Source organism: Crassostrea angulata, chromosome 8, assembly GCF_025612915.1.
Source record: "Crassostrea angulata isolate pt1a10 chromosome 8, ASM2561291v2, whole genome shotgun sequence".
Lineage (NCBI taxonomy): Eukaryota > Metazoa > Mollusca > Bivalvia > Ostreida > Ostreidae > Magallana > Magallana angulata.
The window spans coordinates 45,107,294-45,132,957 of NC_069118.1; the positions used below are offsets into that span (position 1 = coordinate 45,107,294).

The following is a 25,664-nucleotide window of genomic DNA, read 5'->3' on the forward strand; positions in this document are numbered from 1 at the left end:
ATAATACAATTTACATTTGGAAACTTAGCTCTGAAAGATGAAGGCATGGATTTTTCAATACATTTCTGGAAAGCCATTTTAATAAAGGTTTGAAGATTGTAAACATGAAATTGATCCAAGTGGTGAAGACTTGAGAAACGCTGGAGGTGGATACGCCAAATAAATCTGCCATGACAAATGTAGTCAAAGCTAGTCGCAATCTAACTAGAGTTAAAACAAACTCCTGAAACATGCTGAGCTTCCTTTTTGGGCCTGACTTTGCATTTAGACTGTCTTTCTGATATTTTTTCTTTGCAGCACTCCCTTGTCCTGACCAATACTTCAATGTTGGTGAAGCCTTTTCCAAGATATCTTAATATAGAGGAAAATTATTTATAAGAAAATGTTACCTTATCATAGAACATTAGATTATGATTAAGTTTTGTGCTATATTAAATAATAAACTACGATCAACTTTTTTTTCATGTTGTAAAAATAAAATAAAAATAAGTATTAACATTTTTAATATCACTGAATTTATTGTGCACCAGTCCATACCATATACACCATTTAGGATTGTCTTCGATGGTAGTCCAGTATACATTCGTACATATTTGTCATCTTTCACAACTTTGTTGACAAACAGTTCTCTCATGAGTTTCTCAGGATCCTCAAGTTTGGTTGATTTCTCCTCCAGAACCTTGATATCTGCAGTAGTGGGTGTTGTTTAGATTCCTATATCTCTGGTTGACATGTCATTACTGCAAAAGCTGCCACTGATGTAACAGTGGTCCATTTCTACATGAGTACCTACAGTATATTTTCAATGGAAGTTTTTGTGTAATAAGCTTACCTCTATTTAAAAAGCCAGAGTCTAAAAAAAAATGTTATTTTTTCAAATCAAAATGTTCACCTGTGACAGAAAGAGATGCAACTGTTGGACACTCATGAACAGTCACTTCAATTTCTTGATTAACTGGCCAACTTCCATTCAATTCTCCACTGACTCCAGCAACAAACAATGAATTATCATTATTGATCAGTGATTGCTGAAAAACAATGATACTTTAATGAAAAAATATATGAAATCATGCTTTCAAAAGTACATTTTATATAATCAGAAATACTAGTATTTTCATTGATCTACAATGAAAAATATTTGTGCACAAGTTTTTCTACTTAATTTATATCAGCAAATAATCTTACATACAAGTACACTTTCACTGGCAGCCAGGGAATTCACTGGGGGAGGAACTGAGATATCAAACTGAGTGTCTGTTACCATACACACTGGATGAAAAATCAAGTTTCAGCAAAACTGAAACTATATGGAAACCTTGCTGAAACTTGAAGTTGAAGTTTCATGTATAGTTTCCGCAATGCGGAAACCATTATATCGATTCAGCAAGTATCCGTTAGGTTTCAGTCAGCAGAAACTTTAGTCTAAGATTCCTGATGGTTTCCGCAATGCGGAAACTTAATTTGAACCGTGTGAATAGTTGTGTAAATTATTATGGAAATATCAATCAGTTTCAGAACATTTCCACTAGGTTTCAGTCAGCAGAAACTTTAAGTTAAGATTCCTCATGGTTTCCGCAATGCGGAAACTAAATTTGAATCATGTGAAAAGTTATGTAAATTATTATGGAAATATCAATCAGTTTCAGAACATTTCCGCTAGGTTTCAGAATGCTGAAACTTTAAGTTAAGATTCCAAATTGTTTATGCATTGCTGAAACTATTACTAAAATTGATTTGAGTTTAATAGTGATATCATTTATTTTCAACAGGTTTAAGTTTAATTCTAGCCTAATGATAATGAATCCGTACATACTTAAATGTATAGTAAGGTTTCAGCGTGACTGAAACTATATGTATACATGTAACTATCTTCAAATGTGGCAAATAAGGCGATTAAGAACCTTACTAAGTAATAAATTGAATTTGAAAAGAAGAACTGATGTCTGATCTTGTTTAATGCATATGATGAAATCATTAATCCTAGGTACTCGGGCACGTGTATACATGTGTATACATTCTTTGTCCAGGTGACCTCCTCTGTGATTTTCCTGTATATTCTGTGGGGATTGCAGGGTTTTTTCTGTCAGGAGTGAACAAAAGACTGTTACATAACATATATACAGTACGAAGCGTGAGTTTATAACTGGAGCCCGGCGGGAATTTTTTTTCAATTTGTGTGTACCTGAGTTAGTAAAATAGATAAGTAAATTATAATTATTTAGTAAAATAAATTAATATACCTATTTTGTAAGACTCCTTCTTAAATCATTTAGTTATCATTTGAATGAACCTTGAGGTACAGTAACTAATTAAGCAAACAAATTAAGGTAATGTCGTTGTAAATTTTTACAAATCGTACCAAATATTCGTACAACCTGAAGTTTAGAGCTAATTCATTTCTTTTTTAATAGCACGCCAACACATGTACACAGGAATTGTTTTTTTAAAAATTCTACAGTTGATAATAACAAGTAAAACCCACTTGAAGTTTGAGTCTAATATCATAATTGTTTAATTATTTACATGCATTTCAGATTTTACTGCATGTATGACTGTATCATGATTCACTGGCGTCGGTCGCAAATTGAAAGTGGGGGGGGGGGGGGGGGCTAGACTAATCCTCAGAAATATTGAGGAAAAACCCTAAAAAACCCTAATTCCCAAAATCATGAAAATCCTAATCCGTGGAGAGGGGGGTGGGGGGTATACCTATACTATATACTTCCGAAAATAAATTTCCCTACCCAATTTTTTTCCCCCCAAAATCATGAAATTCCTAATCCGTGTCGGGGGGGGGGGGGGGGGGGTGCTAGTATGCCTATTACTCCAACTTCTCAATCTTTCAAGGTAAATTTAGGAACAATTACATTTCCGGCGAGAAAAAGTGGGCGGGGGGGGGGCTATATGCCTATTGGTTATGTCTAACTTTGCACTAAGACCCACCCCCCCCCCCCCCCCGGTTCAACGCCTATGTGATTCGTGCATTTCTTTACTTTGTATTTACTTTCTGTACTGTAAACACAGATATTGATACATGTTTATGAAACATGCACATGTTTCTGATATAAGATATAATAAGCATTATTTATAATTTTACTGAAGTTATACGTTATATTACAAAATCAGTTTAAAATCCAGCACTAGCCATGTGGTGCACGTGATTTTAATCCCATTTTTAAAATTTGATTATACATTCGTATACATTTGATGTAGAAAGTATACCAAATAATTAAAATTATATTTTGTTTATATATCAGTCCGACGTGTACGTCTTACTTCCCGGCATGTTTAACGCGTTTGTATTTTAATTTCATAAGTATTCTTAACGTACTGTTCATCGCAAGACCAATCAGTGCACATGTGTAACTGTAAAATAATTGCTATCAATTCATCGTAGTTGTAAATTCACCGTACGAGTGAACGCTGTAAACCGGACCCCGTTAATTGATCGGCATCTAATTATATTTGTGATTTCTGTGTGTTCATGCAGAACCTGATCTGTGATGAACATAATATTTTCACACCTCTATATTTTGAATAAGAATATGACCGTGCTTAGAATCGCGGTGAAAATTGGACAAGTCAATACTAACTTGTCAGTAAACTATATATGGCTCTATCATATTTAGTTTGGCAAAATCATCAGTACATGTATTAAAGACAAAATCTGATACATATGTCTCATGAAAACTTGTTTAATTTCATTAGACATTTGTAAACAAACGGTCGGCCATTTTTTTTTTGGTTAATCACGTGTTACAAATACAATTGTAACAAACACACACCAATACTTTGTCGTATTTAACCAGGAAATACTGACTCCGACAGTTCTTATTTAAAATAAGTATACATGTAAAAAGTATACTATTCGGTAAAAAATGATAATTTTGATTAAACATTATTTTAAACTATCCCAAGATGCACTTTTCAAAGATTTAGCGGGTTCTGATTGGTCAGTATTGGCGCACTTTATGATTCCGAGCGAAGGTTAAAATGGACAAGAAGGTGCTGTTATAAAATGGAGAATTGAGAAGCATTAAAAGCCTCTACAACAAGGAGATAATGCAGGAACGAAGGACTCATGTCAAGGTAACTTAATGCACAATATAGATACTCCCAATAACATTTTCAAGGCTCTAAATTTATCTCTCATTTGTAAACGAGATCTCGCGCCATCAACTCAAGATGGCGTCATTTTTTCAAACTTGGTTCGGCGTTTTGATTTTTAATACCGTATCTCTTTTGAATATACGTTTTGACCAAGATAACCATTAACCAACTTTATATGCATGATAATCAAGATTATCCACAGGGGCTCGTCACGAAGTTTTTTCAACCTTTTATATATACCACCTCTATACTATAAAATACACAAGGGAGGAATCAAAACTCGAAAAAATCGCTACCTCCCGATTTCGGTCGCCTCGTATTAATTCTTCTCGGACGTTAAACCCTGCACTCTAGGTATCATTAGATCGGGAAAGGACCATAGTTTTTAGGAATACCTGCAAAATTTAAACATCGGCAACAATTTTAGAAGTTTTCAAGCATTTTCTTCCAGTTTACTCTCCGGTGACACTTTCTTCGGCTAAGACGAGCCCCTGTGATTCGGGTGAATGTTTTGACCAGCTGTACGATGTGAACGCAAGGTATTGCTTTGAAATTGATTATTTTCACCATTAACTTATACATGTGTTGGGTTTTTATAATTTACTGTAGTAATTTTTGGGAAATCCAGGTCTAAGTTCTTGAAAAGGAGGTTGATGGGGGGAGGGGGGGGGAGGTGAAACACACTTATTGTTGATAAGTTTTTCCATTGTACAACAAACAATAATTGAATCAAAATGAAAATAACATAGCTTCAAACATAAAATGAAACATTTTAGACCAGATACTACTGTAGTCATTATATGACATAGTTTAAACAGCAACTGGCAACTGCATAGTAGCTTCTGTATTCAGAATTTTATTCAGAATGCTTTTATTACATGTTAGGCTGAATGACTTATGTTTATTGTTTAAAAATCTAAATGAAACTTTAGTATTCATGTTTAAGATAAATAGAACAGACATAAAGTACAGCCCAGTGAAAGGAACAAGTTCATCGCAAGAAGAAGAATTTTAATGCTACCACTGTCCAGAACTACTAAGTCTGCTGTAGCCATGATGTGATCATATGAGTGCTTCACCGGTCTGGACAATGCTCGAAAGTCCCCCAAAAAGGCCTATTTCCATAAACTACAACTCGGGTTACATCAACAACAGCCAAGGACACTCCTTATTGATTCGAATGGACACATCTCTACGACCCGACTAAACCTCTGCAGAACAAGACTTTTTAACTGTAAAGTATTCTCAATTCAAAAAACCTATAAACTATAAAAGTACTTTTTTATATGATCAAATACCAGTATATTACAATGTCTGTCTGTAAGCTAGAGTCTTAGAAAATCACATGGTTTTGACTTATTAAATGATTGAATAGACCTTGCAGATATTAACTTTCATTTTCTTTAATAATTTGTTATATTTGCAAATATTGCATAAAATATTAGACTCCATGTAACATATATCCTCACACCTCCAAGTTGATAAGTGTTAACTACTTTTTTTCCCATTTTCTTTGTTTAAACATTTATTGATAACTTAGTTTTTATTTGCAGCAATATATGAAAAATTAAGAAACCAATCTTAAATGTAAAAACACTGCATTAGGAGATGAATGCATGGGTCATAGAAATGATAAAATACACCAAACAATATTCAATTATGTCGTATATGAAAATATATAAAGACAACATATACCCCCATGTATTACAATTTTTATATAACAAAATTACTTGGATGGAAAGTTGTTTCCATGTGGGTTTCATTTTAATCTGTGTTATATAACTAATATATAATTGGAATTAGCTTTTATATCATAAGTAAAATACTGGTATTGATGAGAATTGTAAGGTTAATGATCTGTGTGATACTTTGTATTTTATACATTCATGCTACAAAAAGCAAGTACATGTACATGTAGTAATACTTGTCGTATATAAACAATGTATATTTTACTTCATGTCTTGGATTTAAAAATATTTATGTAGGTAAAGTAGTGAAATGTAGGTAGGTAAACCGTGTGTAAAGAAGAATATTCATCAGGAATGAAGTTTGTTGCAATCAGCATAATTAATTAAATGTGTACATCATATTTTTGCACATGATTTGACAGACTGCTCCATTGTTAGCTTTTTATCAGAAATACTAGTATTTTCATTGATCTACAATGAAAAATATTTGTGCACAAGTTTTTCTACTTAATTTATATCAGCAAATAATCTTACATACAAGTACACTTTCACTGGCAGCCAGGGAATTCACTGGGGGAGGAACTGAGATATCAAACTGAGTGTCTGTTACCATACACACTGGATGAAAAATCAAGTTTCAGCAAAACTGAAACTATATGGAAACCTTGCTGAAACTTGAAGTTGAAGTTTCATGTATAGTTTCCGCAATGCGGAAACCATTATATCGATTCAGCAAGTATCCGTTAGGTTTCAGTCAGCAGAAACTTTAGTCTAAGATTCCTGATGGTTTCCGCAATGCGGAAACTTAATTTGAATCGTGTGAATAGTTGTGTAAATTATTATGGAAATATCAATCAGTTTCAGAACATTTCCACTAGGTTTCAGTCAGCAGAAACTTTAAGTTAAGATTCCTCATGGTTTCCGCAATGCGGAAACTAAATTTGAATCATGTGAAAAGTTGTGTAAATTATTATGGAAATATCAATCAGTTTCAGAACATTTCCGCTAGGTTTCAGTATGCTGAAACTTTAAGTTAAGATTCCAAATGGTTTACGCATTGCTGAAACTATTACTAAAATTGATTTGAGTTTAATAGTGATATTATTTATTTTCAACAGGTTTAAGTTTAATTCTAGCCTAATGATAATGAATCCGTACATACTAAAATGTATAGTAAGGTTTCAGCGTGACTGAAACTATATGTATACATGTAACTATCTTCAAATGTGGCAAATAAGGCGATTAAGAACCTTACTAAGTAATTAATTGAATTTGAAAAGAAGAACTGATGTCTGATCTTGTTTAATGCATATGATGAAATCATTAATCCTAGGTACTCGGGCACGTGTATACATGTGTATACATTCTTTGTCCAGGTGACCTCCTCTGAGGGGGGGGGGGGGGGTATACCTATACTATATACTTCCGAAAATAAATTTCCCTACCCAATTTTTTTCCCCCAAAATCATGAAATTCCTAATCCGTGTCGGGGGGGGGGGGGGGTGCTAGTATGCCTATTACTCCAACTTCTCAATCTTTCAAGGTAAATTTAGGAACAATTACATTTCCGGCGAGAAAAAGTGGGGGGGGGGCTATATGCCTATTGGTTATTTCTAACTTTGCACTAAGCCCCCCCCCACCCCCCGGTTCAACGCCTATGTGATTCGTGCATTTCTTTACTTGCATTACTTTCTGTACTGTAAACACAGATATTGATACATGTTTATGAAACATGCACATGTTTCTGTTAAAAGATATAATAAGCATTATTTATAATTTTACTGAAGTTATACGTTATATTACAAGTTCAGTTTAAAATCTAGCACTAGCCATGTGGTGCACGTGATTTTAATCCCATTTTTGAAATTTGATAATACATTCGTATACATTTGATGTACAAAGTATACCAAATAATTAAAATTATATTTTGTTTATATATCAGTCCGACGTGTACGTCTTACTTCCCGGCTTATTTAACGCGTTTGTATTTTAATTTCATAAGTATTCTTAACGTACTGTTCATAGCAAGACCAATCAGTGCACATGTGTAACTGTAAAATAATTGCTATCAATTCATTGTAGTTGTAAATTCACCGTACGAGTGAACGCTGTAAACCGGACCCCGTTAATTGATCGGCATCTAATTATATTTGTGATTTCTGTGTGTTCATGCAGAACCTGATCTGTGATGAACATAATATTTTCACACCTCTATATTTTGAATAAGAATATGACCGTGCTTAGAATCGCGGTGAAAATTGGACAAGTCAATACTAACTTGTCAGTAAACTATATATGGCTCTATCATATTTAGTTTGGCAAAATCATCAGTACATGTAAATAAAATAAATATAGTTAAAGACGAAATCTGATACATATGTCTCATTAAAACTTGTTTAATTTCATTAGACATTTGTAAACAAACGGTCGGCCATGTTGTTTTTGGTTAATCACGTGTTACAAATACAATTGTAACAAACACACACCAATACTTTGTCGTATTTAACCAGGAAATACTGACTCCGACAGTTCTTATTTAAAATAAATATACATGTAAAAAGTATACTATTCGGTAAAAAATATAATTTTGATTAAACATTATTTTAAACTATCCCAAGATGCACTTTTCCAAGATTTAGCGGGTTCTGATTGGTCAGTATTGGCGCACTTTATGATTCCGAGCGAAGGTTAAAATGGACAAGAAGGTGCTGTTATAAAATGGAGAATTGAGAAGCATTAAAAGCCTCTACAACAAGGAGATAATGCAGGAACGAAGGACTCATGTCAAGGTAACTTAATGCACAATATAGATACTCCCAATAACATTTTCAAGGCTCTAAATTTATCTCTCATTTGTAAACGAGATCTCGCGCCATTAAATCAAGATGGCGTCATTTTTTCAAACTTGGTTCGGCGTTTTGATTTTTATTACCATATCTCTTTTAAATATACGTTTTGACCAAGATAACCATTAACCAACTTTATATGCATGATAATCAAGATTATCCACAGGGGCTAGTCACGAAGTTTTTTTAACCTTTTATATATACCACCTCTATACTATAAAATACACAAGGGAGGAATCAAAACTCGAAAAAATCGCTACCTCCCGATTTCGGTCGCCTCGTATTAATTCTTCTCGGACGTTAAACCCTGCACTCTAGGTATCATTAGATCGGGAAAGGACCATAGTTTTTAGGAATACCTGCAAAATTTAAACATCGGCAACAATTTTAGAAGTTTTCAAGCATTTTCTTCCAGTTTACTCTCCGGTGACACTTTCTTCGATCAGATGTCGCGCACCAAATTTATTCATGCGCTCTCATTGGTTAATTTTGTTGATCAAGATAAATTGTAGGTTGACTCGTATTTTAGAGGGATATTCAAATGATGAGTGAAGAAGTTCTTATTACGTGGTGAGTATATGTATTAATTTTCATATTTTTGTAGAAATATTTTAACCATACCTCGGACATTCGGTAGGACGTGACTATGTATTTCTTGCATCAAAGCAAGTTTGAATATCGTTTGAAAATCCCTATAAAATACAAGACCGCGTACGAGTTATCTTGAGCAACATTGAATTGACCAATGAGAGCGCGACATCTGATCGAGCCCCTGTGATTCGGGTGAATGTTTTGACCAGCTGGACGATGTGAACGCAAGGTATTGCTTTGAAATTGATTATTTTCACCATTAACTTATACATGTGTTGGATGTTTATAATTTACTGTAGTACTTTTTGGGAAATCCAGGTCTAAGTTCTTGAAAAGGAGGTTGATGGGGGGGGGGGGGGGGGGGTGGGGGGGAGGTGAAACACACTTATTGTTGATAAGTTTTTCCATTGTACAACAAACAATAATTGAATCAAAATGAAAATAACATAGCTTAAAACATAAAATGAAACATTTTAGACCAGATACTACTGTAGTCATTATATGACATAGTTTAAACAGCAACTGGCAACTGCATAGTAGCTTCTGTATTCAGAATTTTATTCAGAATGTTTTTATTACATGTTAGGCTGAATGACTTATGTTTATTGTTTAAAAATCTAAATGAAACTTTATTATTCATGTTTAAGATAAATAAAACAGACATAAAGTACAGCCCAGTGAAAGGAACAAGTTCATTGCAAGAAGAAGAATTTTAATGCTACCACTGTCCAGAACTACTAAGTCTGCTGTAGCCATGATGTGATCATATGAGTGCTTCACCGGTCTGGACAATGCTCGAAAGTCCCCCCAAAAGGCCTATTTCCATAAACTACAACTCGGGTTACATCAACAACAGCCAAGGACACTCCTTATTGATTCGAATGGACACATTTCTACGACCCGACTAAACCTCTGCAGAACAAGACTTTTTAACTGTAAAGTATTCTCAATTCAAAAAACCTATAAACTATAAAAGTACTTTTTTTATATGATCAAATACCAGTATATTACAATGTCTGTCTGTAAGCTAGGGTCTTAGAAAATCACATGGTTTTGACTTATTAAATGATTGAATAGACCTTGCAGATATTAACTTTCATGTTCTTGAATAATTTGTTATATTTGCAAATATTGCATAAAATATTAGACTCCATGTAACATATATCCTCACACCTCCAAGTTGATAAGTGTTAACTACTTTTTTTCCCATTTTCTTTGTTTAAACATTTATTGATAACTTTTTATAGTTTTTATTTGCAGCAATATATGAAAAATTAAGAAACCAATCTTAAATCTTAAATGTAAAAACACTGCATTAGGAGATGAATGCATGGGTCAAAGAAATGATAAAATACACCAAACAATATTCAATTATGTCGTATATGAAAATATATAAAGAAAACATATACCCCATGTATTACAATTTTTATATAACAAAATTACTTGGATGGAAAGTTGTTTCCATGTGGGTTTCATTTTAATCTGTGTTATATAACTAATATATAATTGGAATTAGCTTTTATATCATAAGTAAAATGCTGGTATTGATGAGAATTGTAAGGTGAATGATTTGTGTGATACTTTGTATTTTATACATTCATGCTACAAAAAGCAAGTACATGTACATGTAGTAATACTTGTCGTATATAAACAATGTATATTTTACTTCATGTCTTGGATTTAAAAATATTTATGTAGGTAAAGTAGTGAAATGTAGGAAGGTAAACCGTGTGTAAAGAAGAATATTCATCAGGAATGAAGTGTGTTACAATCAGCATAATTAATTAAATGTGTACATCATATTTTTGCACATGATTTGACAGACTGCTCCATTGTTAGCTTTTTATTGGCCAACAAGCTTTTCATATCTCCCTATGGGTCATCTATTAAATACTGACAGGCTTATGATATTAAAATCTGATCAGTTGGTACATCATGGGTGGAAATGAAAAGTTCACTTTGGACTTAATGGATTATCAAAAAAATGATATCAAATCCTGTTCTATTGTAAAACATTAGATTATATTACTAACAAAGAAAAAGGTTTATCCCAACTTGTAAGTGGGTCACTTTGACCTCATTTTGGAATTTATTGACATATTCAAATCAAATCTGGGTCATACCTCTATAGTCAACTACTATCTTGTAGTGTATTTTTTTTTTAAATGGATACTTTAGACTTTCCAAAATATTTTATGGTGTACATATTCATTGTAGTTCAAAACAAATTGAGACAAGTGTATCATGTTCATGTAACAGTGAAGTTTTCTTTGTTTATTCGTGTACGTGCAGTTATTTTGTAAATTGCATTCATATTTTTAAAAAAGTAAGATCTTTGTTGCATTTTTAAAGGGAGATTTGATAGGCATTTAATCGAGATGAAAAAAAATACAAATGTAAAGATTTCTATGGGAGTTTTTTTTCTTCTGCAATTTTATCATTTTTTAAATAAAAGTCCCTAATAAGGGAATTGCCATATGGATGTTTCTCCATTATTGTATCTTGGCTGTATTTTATTTATTATTGGAAACAATTTCAGATTTTTGAACAAAATAAATTTGGAACTGTTTGAAATTGTTTTGTTTTTACATAAAGTAGAAACCTTGCTCAGGTTTTGTGAAAGCAAAAATATAAAAAGTTTCAGTAAGTTTCAGTTGCGGAAACCCTTTGTAAACAATATGTTTCCCATGGTATATGGAGGTTAAAACTATGCAGAAACTTCAAGTTTCAGTAAGTTTCCGTCGCAGAAACCATTTGTAAACAATATGTATCCCAAACGTATATGGAGATTGAAACTATGCAGAAACTTCAAGTTTCAGTAAGTTTCCGTTGCGGAAACCATTTGGATTCATGGACAGCCTAAGTTTCAGCACTGCGGAAACTTAATGAAACTTGAAGTTTCCGTGCTGAAACCTGTCGGAAACTTAAAGTAACCTTAAGTTTCCGCAGAGTTTCGCAGGGCTGAAACCAGATATTTCATCCAGTGACACTGTTCCCTCTTAGATATTGAAGTTGTTGAACGCATCTTAGTATAACAAATTATAAGCAATCAAGACTAGCATATGTGTCTCTAAATTGTAAATACTCAACACCTTATTAAAATGTTCAAAGCTCAAACAGTTCTCAATTTTGTGTTTAATCCTACAATATATCATAAATAATTAGCATTTTCCATCTAATTTGATGCAGGTTTTTTTTGGACTATATATCTTGATATTAACACAGGACACTCGATATACATTCATGAAATTGATGAATCATGATACCAACGTTTGGATGTTTTGGCAATCAAAACCAAAACAAACCTTCAGACTTTCCTTAAAATTATTATATGCAAAGAGCTCTGGGTATGGATGATTTTCTGTTGGTCTGCCTTCCTTAAAATGAAGAGAGCATACTCTGTGGTTTCTCTTTGGTTCGTAATTTTCCCTTCTCAAGAGGTCCAGCCAGCGTTTTCTTAGTGCAGGCGCTTTTTTCTGGGTTGGAAAGGGGTCAAATCTTACATCTTTTATGTAACCATATCTTCCTCTTTTTCTCTCATCAGAATTACATCCCTCCGCAACACAAAAATAGGATTTTGTTTCAAACGACATTTAGTAACTATTGTAAACAATTTTTACCGAAAGTACGCCTGCTGAACATTTTCTGTATATCACGTGATCGGTGCGATAAAAAGCAAATAAAAACGGACGTTCCGGATGAACTCGAAACGCGGCTATTGAATTTAAATATGAAAAAATAATGAAATATAATACATTTGAATTATTTTCTTTTCAATCGAAGAAAATGTTTTTAACTCTTTGTTTAGTAATGTGCTGCGCTTTCTCCTTCGTGCTCGGGATAAATTCCACTGTTTCCTGAATTCCTCATACAGAATCTCTTTTTTAAACATAAAGATAATGGATAAAATTGTTTATGCATTTACAATGCCTCGATCAAGTGTAACTTTTTCATATGTTGAATGTACCTGTTTTGATTCAATTCACAAGTCATAACTTCCACAACACCTTACACCAATCAAAGAACAACATTGGCCTTGACTGATACTTGATTGTTTGGGTACAGTGCCTGATACTCTACCTACTGTGGTTCCGCTGCAAGATTTTCAATTGAACGGATGTCAAACAATTGTGAACATTTTTAACTTTGTGTCGCTATCCATTAAAATCCCCTCATAGGCAATTATTGGAAAGCCTTTAATCTATCTACCAACAGAGGGGGGAACAGAAAAATTAGCTCCATCCATTTATAAATTCCTCATTTCCCCTTAAGAACACGCTGTTTATCGATCAAATCTTCAACTAAATGAACTTTTAAAATTGTTTCGTTTGATTTTGCGCAAGCTCTCCTAGCTAGCGTCGGATGAAACTCCATATACACTCGTGGTGCAGGTTCGCACTCGCAAGTGGGTGAAATTATGAGAACAGACAATCCCTTTTGTTAACAAAGCGCCCCCTTTTTCATTGTACTCGGGGTCCATGGTCCGGGAGCCATGGTTCAACTTGCCGGTCAACTCCCTAAGTTTCTCTTGGACAGGGAATAGGTGCTTCCAGCTGTCACTTTTTAAACACTGATGGAAATTTATATGATGTATTAGCACAGCGCAAAACAGCTTTCGGATATTTATTTTATTTGCTAGTCATTTTCTTTAATGCAATTTTACTTAGAGATAATGGTAATTTCAGTTTTACACGTGGCTTTACTTCCAAATCATTTAATTCTACAGAACAAATTTCAAGAACACCACACACAAACTGTATCTTGTTATCTTTTTTCCAAGACCTCTTTAGTAGTCGGAATATTTGTTCAATGCCTTCTTTCATTCATTCATAAACAGCATTGCGTTCTGGTCCTACTTTTTTAGGTGATACATTTTGTAACAATACATCAAGGACGAATTCAATAGTACCTGTTTCCCATTTCTGTTAAGACTTCTTGTTTTGCTTTAATAAAGGATAGCTGCAGCATACTGTAGAGTTAATTCAAATGTTCTTTCAATAGGAGTGTCAGTTAGGTCCTCAGCTACATTCGTCTCTGTTTTGTCAACATTGGTAAAGTTAATATGTCCGCTAAATCTGTATTGAGTTTAAATCAAAATATAGAGTATATAAACTTTTGGTTTGTAAACAGGTTTCAAATCTTGTTGCTACTTATACATAGTTGATATTGGCATAACTTAAACCAGATAATTGTCATTGATATTATCAATTATGAAAAAAATCAGTTTATATTTTTACCAAAAATTATTTAATCAAAGATATAATAGTGATTTCTTTTTAACACAATATTTGTTAACAAAAGCAAGACACCATGCTTTTATTCTAAACAAAAAACATTTACTCCTATACCCGAGCGCGCTTATACATGTAATTTGCTTTCGACATATGTAACACTAATATTTTGCTCAATCAATCAAAATGCCAAAGTAAACCATTTCCTTCAAAAAATCATAAAATAGATTTTTTAAAGGTTTGATTTTAAATCGTTTATAGTTCCCATAAAAAAATGCTCACCCTTTTGCTCCTTTTAGTATTTTTTTTAAAGTTTAATATCTATGGCAATTGACCTGAATGAATTTTCATACATATTTTAAAATAAATATATGTTAATTCTGTGAAACATAGTGTTAGTTAATAATGGATGATTTGATACACCTTTAATGCATTTCCTATTTGCCATCATGTACATTGTACGTAGAAGATATCCTGTTTTCTTTGACAGTAGGAGACTATTTTGCTCATTCTAGTTTGTATTGGACGTAATAAAGTAGATAATTCAGTAAGAGTCAGTGTTTTCAATTACACGTGTATTTAATGGTTTTTTAAAGTCTTACAATAAGGCAAACATTTACGTTTTATTTACGATGAAGTCTTAAGTGCTTTTGTCAAGGAGTTAAATAAAAGAACAATGATTTCTAGATTTCTTTTTTTTGAGTTGATTTTATCAACTCTCCAATGCATTTACTCTGGCAAACCGAAACTGAAACAGTGTTTGGACCCAAGCACAAATCATTACCGCTGACAAGAGTTAGTTCTTGAAAATAATCGATAAAGATGTAATGTATGCTGAAGCATTGTTTTTTCTTTTAAGGAAAACTTCTTCATAAATACATTGAAAATTTTCAGATTTAAAATAGTACTAACAATTTAGATATTTTTACCAGTCGTATGTATTCCTACGCCAGAGCTCAATCTATTTTCGTTCAACCATTGGCTGTCTCCGTATATCTCCGACAAGCAGAGAGTTATTCTATTTTTAGAGGTCGTGTCATTAAGCTGTCACATTCACGGTGTACACATTGGCAGAGAGTATCTCTTGCTTGTCGGAGATTATCGGAGACAGCCGAGCATATAGTTGAACGAGACTAGAGTTCATTATTGCTTGGGTCCATACAATTTTTGGAATATTTTGATTACTTTATTCATTGTTTGATGGAATTAATTTTATCTTTAAATATTACACAACATGATTTATATACGGTTTTCTCGAAATTATTCTCGGAAAAGTCCGAGAATTCATATTATAAAAATGTGCGTAATTCAAATACGGATTATAAACAACTTGTCATGCAGAAAATCATATCCTTGATTTTAAAATAAATGATAATCGATAAAATTACCTCCCGTCAGTACTTCAGTTCTTTGATTGTTATCCCTTATCAAAATATAAGGCCTCTGGCAAACAGTGGCCGCAAATTTGCGGGGATTTTGCTGCCAATTTGCAACAAACAATTGCCGAAAATTTGCGGCAAGTTCAGAATTCGTAGGCAAATTGGCTTCTGGCAGACTGTTTACGGCACAGTTGCGGCAAGTTCAGAATTCGTATGCAAATTAGCTTCTTGGAAACTGTTTGCCGCAAATTTGCCTTAAGTTCAGAATTCGTATGCAAATTGGCTTCTGGCAAACTGTTTGCGGCAAATTTGCCGCAAGCTTACAGATAAACATAGCAACTTTAAGATATTACCACATAAGAAAAACAAATTAATAAACTATAGTAATCATTTTATAATGAGTTTCTAATACATGTACTATGCTTTTCAATCAATTTACAAATCACTTCTACTGGTGATTAACAAAGATGTTTAACTTAAGGTAATTATCCATACGTCACAAAACAACGTCTGACGTAATTCACGCGTTATTACGTCTATTGCGTGCCCGATCTAATTGAGAGCTAACGTTAAAAGGTGTAATTTAACGAGGCTGGCTTAAATTTGTTCTGAAATTAAGCTGACCTAGAAATTGATTCAAAACAAATCTATTAAAATTCCTGACAACTGCAATCAATTAGGCCTATTGATCAGCGAAATGAAAAGTGGACTGGGTTGTGTCGATTGCGTACTCGTTTTGAAATTAGACCTCTTACTGTTTTCCTGCATAAACATCAATGCATTATAAGGTTGATTTTAATCCAAACATTTGAACAATAATCCCCGAAAGTCCACAAACATCCAAAATGAAATCCTGACCGAGATCTATTTCAGTGCATAAGGGAGATAAATACACAAGGGAAAATAATTTGACCAATATCATCTTTATCCTTTTCGCTTAGCAACGAGCATATATATATTATGCACAAAAAAAAAATGTTTTTAGAATTAAAATAATCATACGCTGAAGAAAAGTTATTTCATTTTAAGAACAGTCTTTAACCAGTTAAAAAATGGTTGAAAAGAGGTTTGTCTTGAAAGCATATCAGGTAGTTAGCATTATCCACGCGTGTGGCTGCAATTTTTAAATACCGATCTCGATCCATAATACTTACCGATTCCAAAAGAAACCATCTATTGCTATTCAAATAATACAGATTTATCAACAGTTTGTTTAAATCATGTTTTCTATTTAACAATAAACTAAACATATTTTTTAGAGTGATGAAATGATAAACCTATGCACAATTTCATTTTTACGGATCTTTTTTCAAAATATATATTTTAATATTTTTTACCAAATATACGCCCATTGTAATCCTGAAAAGGCCGGTCCTTTGAGTAATTTTATTTCCAATTGATTAAGGACGTTAAGGGGCAAATAATATGAATATTTGAGATAATTCTGTACGTTAATAAAATTACAATAGCTTAAATTCGCTTTGAAAATTTTATATCATTTCATCTCATTTGTAAGCAGATTTATCCATATTTTAATAATTAACCAATTGAACAAAATATTAATTGTTTTGAATTTCAAAATGATAATTCCTACGTTTTACATAGGATACAAGTCAAAAAATGATTTTGTAAAAGTTAAATTTCAGGCTTAGGCTTACATTCTTAATGTATGAAAAAAGCGCCGTTTTCCGCAATCGGTTCTATTTTTAGCTACGGCCATAGCCTTAATAATACCGATGGACCAGCCAACTGAGTAAAATTTGATAAGAACACATGATCATATACATGTTTGAAAAATATGGAAAAAATCTGTACGCATTTTACTTATCAAGTGGGGTATGGTCCTTTACCTTAAACAGTTGCAGCAAAATTAGAGATAAAGGACACAAGTTAAAATTGTTAACCTTAAATTTTACACATTTCATAAATTTCAAAAATAAACACAAAAATGATGAACAAACCATAATAAAATTTGACAAATAGTACTCAACCAATCGGTGATGATTGTTTGCCGCAGATCAATAAACTTGAATGCAGTTTGATCCCAACATGCATGCACACATTGACTTGGAAAAAAGTTCACAATGTGCCAAGTTCAAACCATATCGTTCACAATTAAGGCCTGCACGGTCACTGGTCATATTACAAATAATCACGGCATTCTTTAAGCCATTCTCGATGTCTTTTTTACGACAGTCTTCTGTATGTGCTCTCCGATTTAATTTCACACATAAACAATATCACACAAATAGCCGAATATCACAATAATGTCCACAATGAAATGGTCAATAGACGTCAGCACTGTTGTTTATATGCTTTTTTACGTAGTCTTACACAAATTCTGTGTTCACTCTTTTTTGGTTGCATCATTTGAACATAAAATCAGTGAGTTAGTTGTTCATGCATGGTTTTCTTTAGGTCTGTCTAACCCGGTCACCAGGGCAGACACATATACTTACTCAATCTATTAATCTGTATAAAGTTACAAATGTGCACTACTAACTCTGACTATGTGAGTAGAACATGAATTCTTTTATTTTAGTAATAAAAATGTAAATCATATAAAATGTACTTATACCCTAAGTGATGATAATTTCCTAAATTGGCGTTATTTAAATAAATTTTAAATTTACATTATTTGTTCAGGCATCACAACGATGTCAATAACGAGCGTTTTGCTTGATTCGACACCCGGCATTGTCATAGGGACGGCCTTAAACTGTTGAACTCATTATTAAAGATCACAGTCTTTCGTTTCATATTCCAATAACTGTTTCAACTGCCATTCAACGAATATATTTTCCTTACTTCACTTACTTTTTCAAAAACGTGCTCATGATCATGCAAATGGTGCATGCAGTGGCCTTGGGTGTTGAGACTAGATTCTATCACTTATATTCGTCCTCTGTTTAGCCGTGGATTTTCCAAAAGTAAACACTCCATTCATTTGACAATGTTTCTTTTACCTTGTGCACCGCCTTATTCCCTTCTCCTTCGGTAAGTTCCAAAAATGTCAATCAGTTTTTACTAAATGTGGTATCCTCGGTGTCCGTTTTTCTACTTGAGAAAGGTTTGTTAAATCGTTACTGCGATAAACGCATCGTTTGCAGAAATGTTTGGAACTTCTGTACATGCATGTGCAATCAAACGTGTTGCTAATATTCGTTATATTCGATAACGCTTACAAATAACGGGCACAAGTTTTTACCTCGTATTAAACGTAGTCTCGTTATATACGATCTCGTTTTAGCTGGATTTAATTTTTTTGAAAATATTAAATATATATTTTTGTACCAAAAAGTCACTTCGTTGTAAGCTTGGCTCCTTATTTTCGAGCTTGTTATACCTTGTGGTCACTGTGCTTATATTTGATTAATTTTATCTTTAAGTTACTTGTTCCATCAAATGTTACATGTAGCATTTTCCAACCCATGACATCAGTTCTACCCAACGTAGTTCATATTTGAAGACTAAACAATGAGAAACTTAATATTATTTTAACACAGCTTGAATGGATAATAAAAAATGTCATGTTTTAATCCCCCCCCCCCAAAAAAAGAATCTGTATTGTAAGCTATTTCAAGCATATTTAAAATCAACAGTTCGGGATTGTTTTACAAGTGATACCTTGAGACCCGGGAAAGGATCGATTGTAACATAAAGTATTTGAAGCTATCTTTGCGCAGTATTTAATTTAAAATTTTATTATCTGAAAAATGGCTAGCAATATTTTCTTAAGAGGAAGAGGAACGTTTTCACATTTCTCTAGTTCAAAGTTTAGCAGCAATCTTTTTGCCAGTTTTTCCCTATACGATTGGAAGATTTAAACAATCCTTTTCTTTTTAACACACCTGACCTGAAAGCTGAAGTGAGCTTTTATGATTACATTTTGTCCGTCGTCCGTCTGTTATCTTTTTACATTTTTAACTTCTTCTCTAAACTGCTGGTCCAGTTTCAACCAAATTTGGCACAACAAATCCAGCATCCTAATAGGAAGGCAAAAATAGTTTGCATTCAAATATAAAAAAAACTACAAAACTGTAAAAAGGGAGGGCATTTTTAAAATTCTTCTTTTCAAGAACTATTGGGTCCAATTCAACGTAATTTAGCAAAACCATCCTTATGAAAATGAAAACATAAATTTAAAAATTAAGGGCTAATTTTGTTTCAAATCTGAGTTAATACAAGACCCAATCGTTGCTTTACTCCAGTTCTGTTTTTTATTATTTACAGTGGTTTAGAATTGCATTAAATTTGAGAGGCATCCATATAGTTACAAGCAAGATACAGAGCTTTTTGTCACTAATAAGTACTGGAGAGATTGTATCTTTGGTGAAAATATCGCTCAATGTTTTTTTTTAAAGAAAACTGCTTGTAAACAAGCCGTTTTATGCTAAAAATGCGATTTTAGCGGGAAAAGGTGGACTTTATGATGTCATATTTTTATATTGTGGAGACCTAAAAGAAAATGGAAATAATGGTAAAAACTTGAAAGATATAATTATCTGTACGAATAAAGCAAAGAATTACAGTAAAATGACCATGTTCATTTAATGGGGCCATTTTAGGCTCAAACCTATACTGTCCTTTACAAGAATACAACAGACTTGAAATAGTTTGAAGCTCAAGTACTGCAAAGTATGAGGACATTGAGAAAGGATTTCAAAGTTTTTAATTCTTTCATTTACCCTCTCCACATGGATGCGTGATTTGGCAATTTTTCTGCACATCTCTACTACAGTGGGTGTATATTTTCCATCGGTTTTTTTAAGAGGGAATGTTAAGATGAATGCCTGCTGGCACTCTGTCTGGAGGGTGAATTGTAAATCCTTTATCCGCAGGAATCATGTCACCTGGTTCCAGTTAAGAGAGTTTATTACTGTGTTCAACAATAGAACCTCGTAAGTTGTTCGAACTTGTGTTCGAACTATTTGTATATGTTTATGCAATAAAATGTTCAAACCAAATATCCAATATAATTTTCCACTTAATAATAATGATTTATGAAGATGTTATATTGGACTGTGGTTTAAATTGTCACTGAGTTCTGTTGGAACTGCTTTCTTTAACAAAATATTTCACATTGCACATTCATAAATTGTATACAAACACTTTTTTTCGAAGGCGGAAGTTAAGTAAGGATTTACAGAATGTTTTATTATGATTAGTTTTGATAATGTTGATTTTTGGGAGTTGATTTTAATCAACTCTCCTATGCAGTTACTATGGCAAACCGAAAGTGAAACAGTGTCTGGACCTAAGCACAAGACTTAGTTCTTGAAAATAATTGAAAAGTTCAAAGTAATGTATGCTAAACCATTGTTTTTTAAGGAAACTTATCAATAAACACTTTGAAAAAAGTCAGATTTTATATAATACGAAAAACTAAGATATTTTTATAGTCTCGTGTATTCCTACGCCAGAGTTTAATATAGCCTCGTTAAACCAAGCGCTCAGCTGTCTCCGTAAATCTACGAGAAGCAGAAAGGCTCTCTTGCTTGTCGGAGATTAACGGAGACAGCCGAGAGTCTGATTGAACGAGACTAGAGTTCGATATCAATAGTGTTTGGACCCCTAACATTTTTAGAATTGCTTTAATTACTTATACATAGTTTGAAATCTATCTTTAAATATTACACAACATGATTCATATGAGGTTTCTCGAAATTCTTGTCAGAAAAGTCTAAAATTCATATAATAGAAAACTGTGTAATTCAAATACAGCCTAGAAACTAATTGTCATGCAAGATAAGTTGATTTTAGAAAAAATGATAATCGATAAAATCAACTCCCGTTAGTACTTCAGTACTTTGATTTATTGTAACTTTTATTCTTAATCAGAAAAACTGCTAAATGCAAATTTTTTCGCCATGCGACATGTTCATGTGAGTAATGTGTCACATTTATCCTATGGTGTGTTCCCGTTTTCCACACACTTGAAAATTTTGAATAAAAATGTGTGCAAAAACGGGAATTTGACCAGGTGAGATAATTGCTTAATTGCTAAAGTTTGTTTTATAAAACGTGTACAGGGAATTCAATTTAAATTTCACGATATTTCAAAGAAGAGGCCAAGAGCTGTTTTGTTGCCCTTTTTTGAGAAACTGTAAGCATTCCAGATATTTTTCACTAGTCAATAAAATGACAATTGTTCTTAATTTTTAAATTTTTATTTTTGGTACTTTTATTAATATTTCATATAAAATGACATCTTAAAACATGATTTTTATTGTATTTACCGAGAAGTTAAGCTTCGATGCACCCTACCAAACAAAGCTAATTTACAAAGTAATTGACGCATTCATGCCTCATAATGGTTTATGGATTTTTGCTGGTAAATAAATATAGGATCTCTCATGATTTGCGATGGTATATGATTTTTATCCAACAAGTTGTGTGTTTTCTATAGAAAACACACAACGAGTTAGATAAAAATGACTACAAGTTTATAACATTTGATATAAAAATTCTTTCAAGGATGCTTCATTACAATAGCTTTGTTTGATATGGTGTACCGGGGCTTAAATATTTGGTAAACACAATGAAAATCATGTTTTAAACTGTCTTTTTCCTGAAATCACGGTTCAGAATATCAGCTGCAGCTGATTTTATACACAGATTATATTAATTTCTTAATGCAGGTTTCCTGAATTTATGACAATCCAGTGGTTACAGACACCATTATAAATCAGTGCCGAGGTTGGAAAATAATATTGCGACGGATACATTTAACTGTATCTATTTTAAGTAAGACGTAGTTCCCTTTCTAACACGGTTGATGACAAAAAAGTACACAGTTGAATACAAAAGATATAAAAACTTTTTTAACAATGCTTTGATGAAGCAATTCATATTTATTTAACCATAAAAACTACAAAATATTTACAATCTGCTTACAGTTCCTTTTCACAAACAAAGTTATTTGTGTCAGAATAACCTCCGTCGATCCATAAACCGTTTGTACACAGCATCACACCCCCCTCACTGGCAAAATTAGTGGGATCCCCAAGATTCCAGAGTCCCGGAATCATAGTCTTATTGTTCAGCCACCGGAACACCCAGTCCTGATATTCATCACTGGCTCCGATCCATAGATTACAAATATCTACAATAAACCAAATCAAATATTAATACTATATCACCATTTTCTGAATTTTTAATTTAACAAGTGTATTTTGGTTGATACAACTCGTTGTTAGTTGAACTAATAAAATAAAATTGTTTTTTTATCTTTTCGGGGGGGGGGGGGGGGTTGTAAATGTATCAATGATTTTAAAAGGAAAAATATTGGTGTTTAAGATACATTGGCTTTCAATTTATTTTATTGTTAACGTTGTTGCACAGTATAAATATAATAATGAGAAGTAACCATTTTAAAAACCTTAGTTTTTTACTATCCTTTTCGGTTTTTTTAATGTTTCAATGTTTTTTAAAACCAAAACTATTGGTCATTTAAAACACATTGGCTTTCAAACTAGTTTTATTGTTTTTGCACAAGATATATTTATTAATGACAAATATACATTTACAAACGTTAGTGTCATTAAATTTTTTTTTTTTAAACACGTTAAACTTAAAAGAAAATGAATTAATATATTTTTGAAAAAAGAAGTACATGTACGTGTTAAAGCAACTGTCCTTAAAAATCTTTAATATGTCTTATCTCAATATGTATAATATGCATCACTGTTACAATTGGCTTTTTACTAAATGCGGAATCATATGTAATAAAACTAATCAAAAAAATTTAGTGTAATTAAATGATGAGAAAAATTTATAATCATACAAAAAAAATGATTGAAATGAAAATATCGATATTGATATTATTGAAGTATCCATGCCAAATTGACGTTTGCCCCTGTCTATGTTGTTTCTATATGTCTAATTTATCTAGTTGTTATATATATATATATATATATATATATATATATATATATATATATATATATATATGTGTGTGTGTGTGTGTGTGTGTGTGTGTGTGTGTGTGTGTGTGTGTGTGTGTTATTATTGTCATTAATGATAATGGTGATAATAATGATGATGATAATGGTGTTGATGGTGATGATGATGATGATGATGATGATGATGATGAATTACCGTGCTCTAGCAGTGGTAAAAACGCCTCTTTTAACCATGTATTCTCTTCCTCTGTTTCTATTATGACTAAATGCCCGTTACGTATCTGACAATCTCTCTGAAGATAAAGTAAGAAAAAGCATTTGATGCATAATTATGAAAGAATCAACAAGTTTGAATTTAATTTTAAATCGGCGTCTTGTTTTTAATAACATCAATACCTTTGCGTCAGTCCAAGACATGCCAGTTTCTCTGTAAAGGTAACAATGACCTCCAAGAGATGCCACCCTTGATCACAAGCTCTAAAATAATCAAAAGTCCTATTCAATGAGCAAATAATTATATTATCTTTATTTGAGTTGTGGGTGACAAAGACAAATACTTTCTTAATAATTTTAAAGATTGGCATAAGGCCAAGTCTCCCTCACTGATTACGGACCATTTCTGGCATACCCTTATAAAAAACACTGCAAGTACTTGTGCTTAAATATAGCTCCCCTAATAATTATAACAAACTGGTGGCTACAATCGGTTTTAGTTTTATACATGATGTATACCTTTATTTTGAAGGAAATATTAACATAATTAAATAATACGTTGAAAGTCGGTATGGGAAAAGCACTCAATGAAAGATGATAGATTCAGATAGCCTTGTAACAAAGTATCAATGTAAGAGCAAATATTTTACAATTTTTTTTTTTTTAGCAAACTATCTTATTTCAGATATTAAAATTGCCATATAAAATAATTTCCAGAGGTTTTGTCAAAAGGATTTAAACTTTTTTTGTATGTTGTGGGTTTTTTCTTTCAGGAGAGAGAGAGAGGGGTTGGATTTTTTAAAAGGTTTTCAGAGTCAGAGGTTTAATGAAAAGTGCTACATATACAAAAGTGTAATAATGGCTGAAGTTCAATATATTTACTATAGAACTAAATACAGATTTCTAGAGCAAAAAAAAATTACAGTTTTTACTTATTATTACTGTATATTTCTACCACATATCAAACGACGAGATACAAAAAATGCACATGTATGATATCAAGTTTTATGATTTGCTAAGGAATATATAAAGTGAACATTATACCACAATTACCTACAAATACAAATGTATATAGATTATCTTGTTTAAAGTGAATAAATTTAGACAATGAATTGAGTTATCGTTCCCTGTACCTCCCAAGTATCATACTGGACGCAATTAAGCGGAAGTATAATGAAATTCGTTACTTGCAATAATTGACATTATATATTTAAGCTTGGTAAGGTCTTGAGGAGTAACATACACATTATTACCATTTTGGCTTGTGATGAAAAGTTCCCATCCAGCCTTCACGATAGTTTTGTCAACAGAATGCTCATAAAGTCGAGATTTCAGAACATGACAAGTCCTTGTAAGGTGGTTGTATAGCAGACCAGCACATTCTGAACCCTTTGATGAACATCTTGCTCCACAATGGGATCGACTTACTATACCATCATTTGTTTCCATATAGTAAACAGCACTGTTAATCGGCAAACGTTCGTTGAAAGCGACATCTTTGACAAATGAATGATTGCTTGAACCTGAGACAAGGCCGGAGAAAGCGATAAAAAACAGACCAAATGTACACAAACGGCAATGAATCCAGAATACAGGCATGATTACCAATCCCACCTAAAATAAGTAAATGAAATTAATTCCTTGATGTTTAAGAAATTAGCCTTGCTCTACTTAAAGTAAAAGTGGGGTTTTTTTTTTTTGA

The 25,664-nt window shown here is 32.6% G+C and overlaps 1 protein-coding gene and 1 pseudogene across 1 annotated transcript; both read right to left on the bottom strand.

The window, feature by feature from the left end:
- Window positions 1-532: 532 nt before the first annotated feature.
- Window positions 533-12,828, bottom strand: LOC128158031 (THAP domain-containing protein 1-like). The gene is made up of 5 exons (XM_052820703.1): window positions 12,541-12,828; window positions 12,224-12,260; window positions 6,337-6,416; window positions 893-1,028; window positions 533-789 (listed from the first exon to the last, which is right to left on the bottom strand). Exons 1-5 carry the CDS (start codon window positions 12,826-12,828, stop codon window positions 707-709), a joined length of 624 nt encoding a protein of 207 aa, XP_052676663.1. The 3' UTR covers window positions 533-706.
- Window positions 12,829-22,555: 9,727 nt separating this feature from the next.
- Window positions 22,556-25,568, bottom strand: LOC128158104 (collectin-12-like; annotated as a pseudogene).
- Window positions 25,569-25,664: the final 96 nt, after the last annotated feature.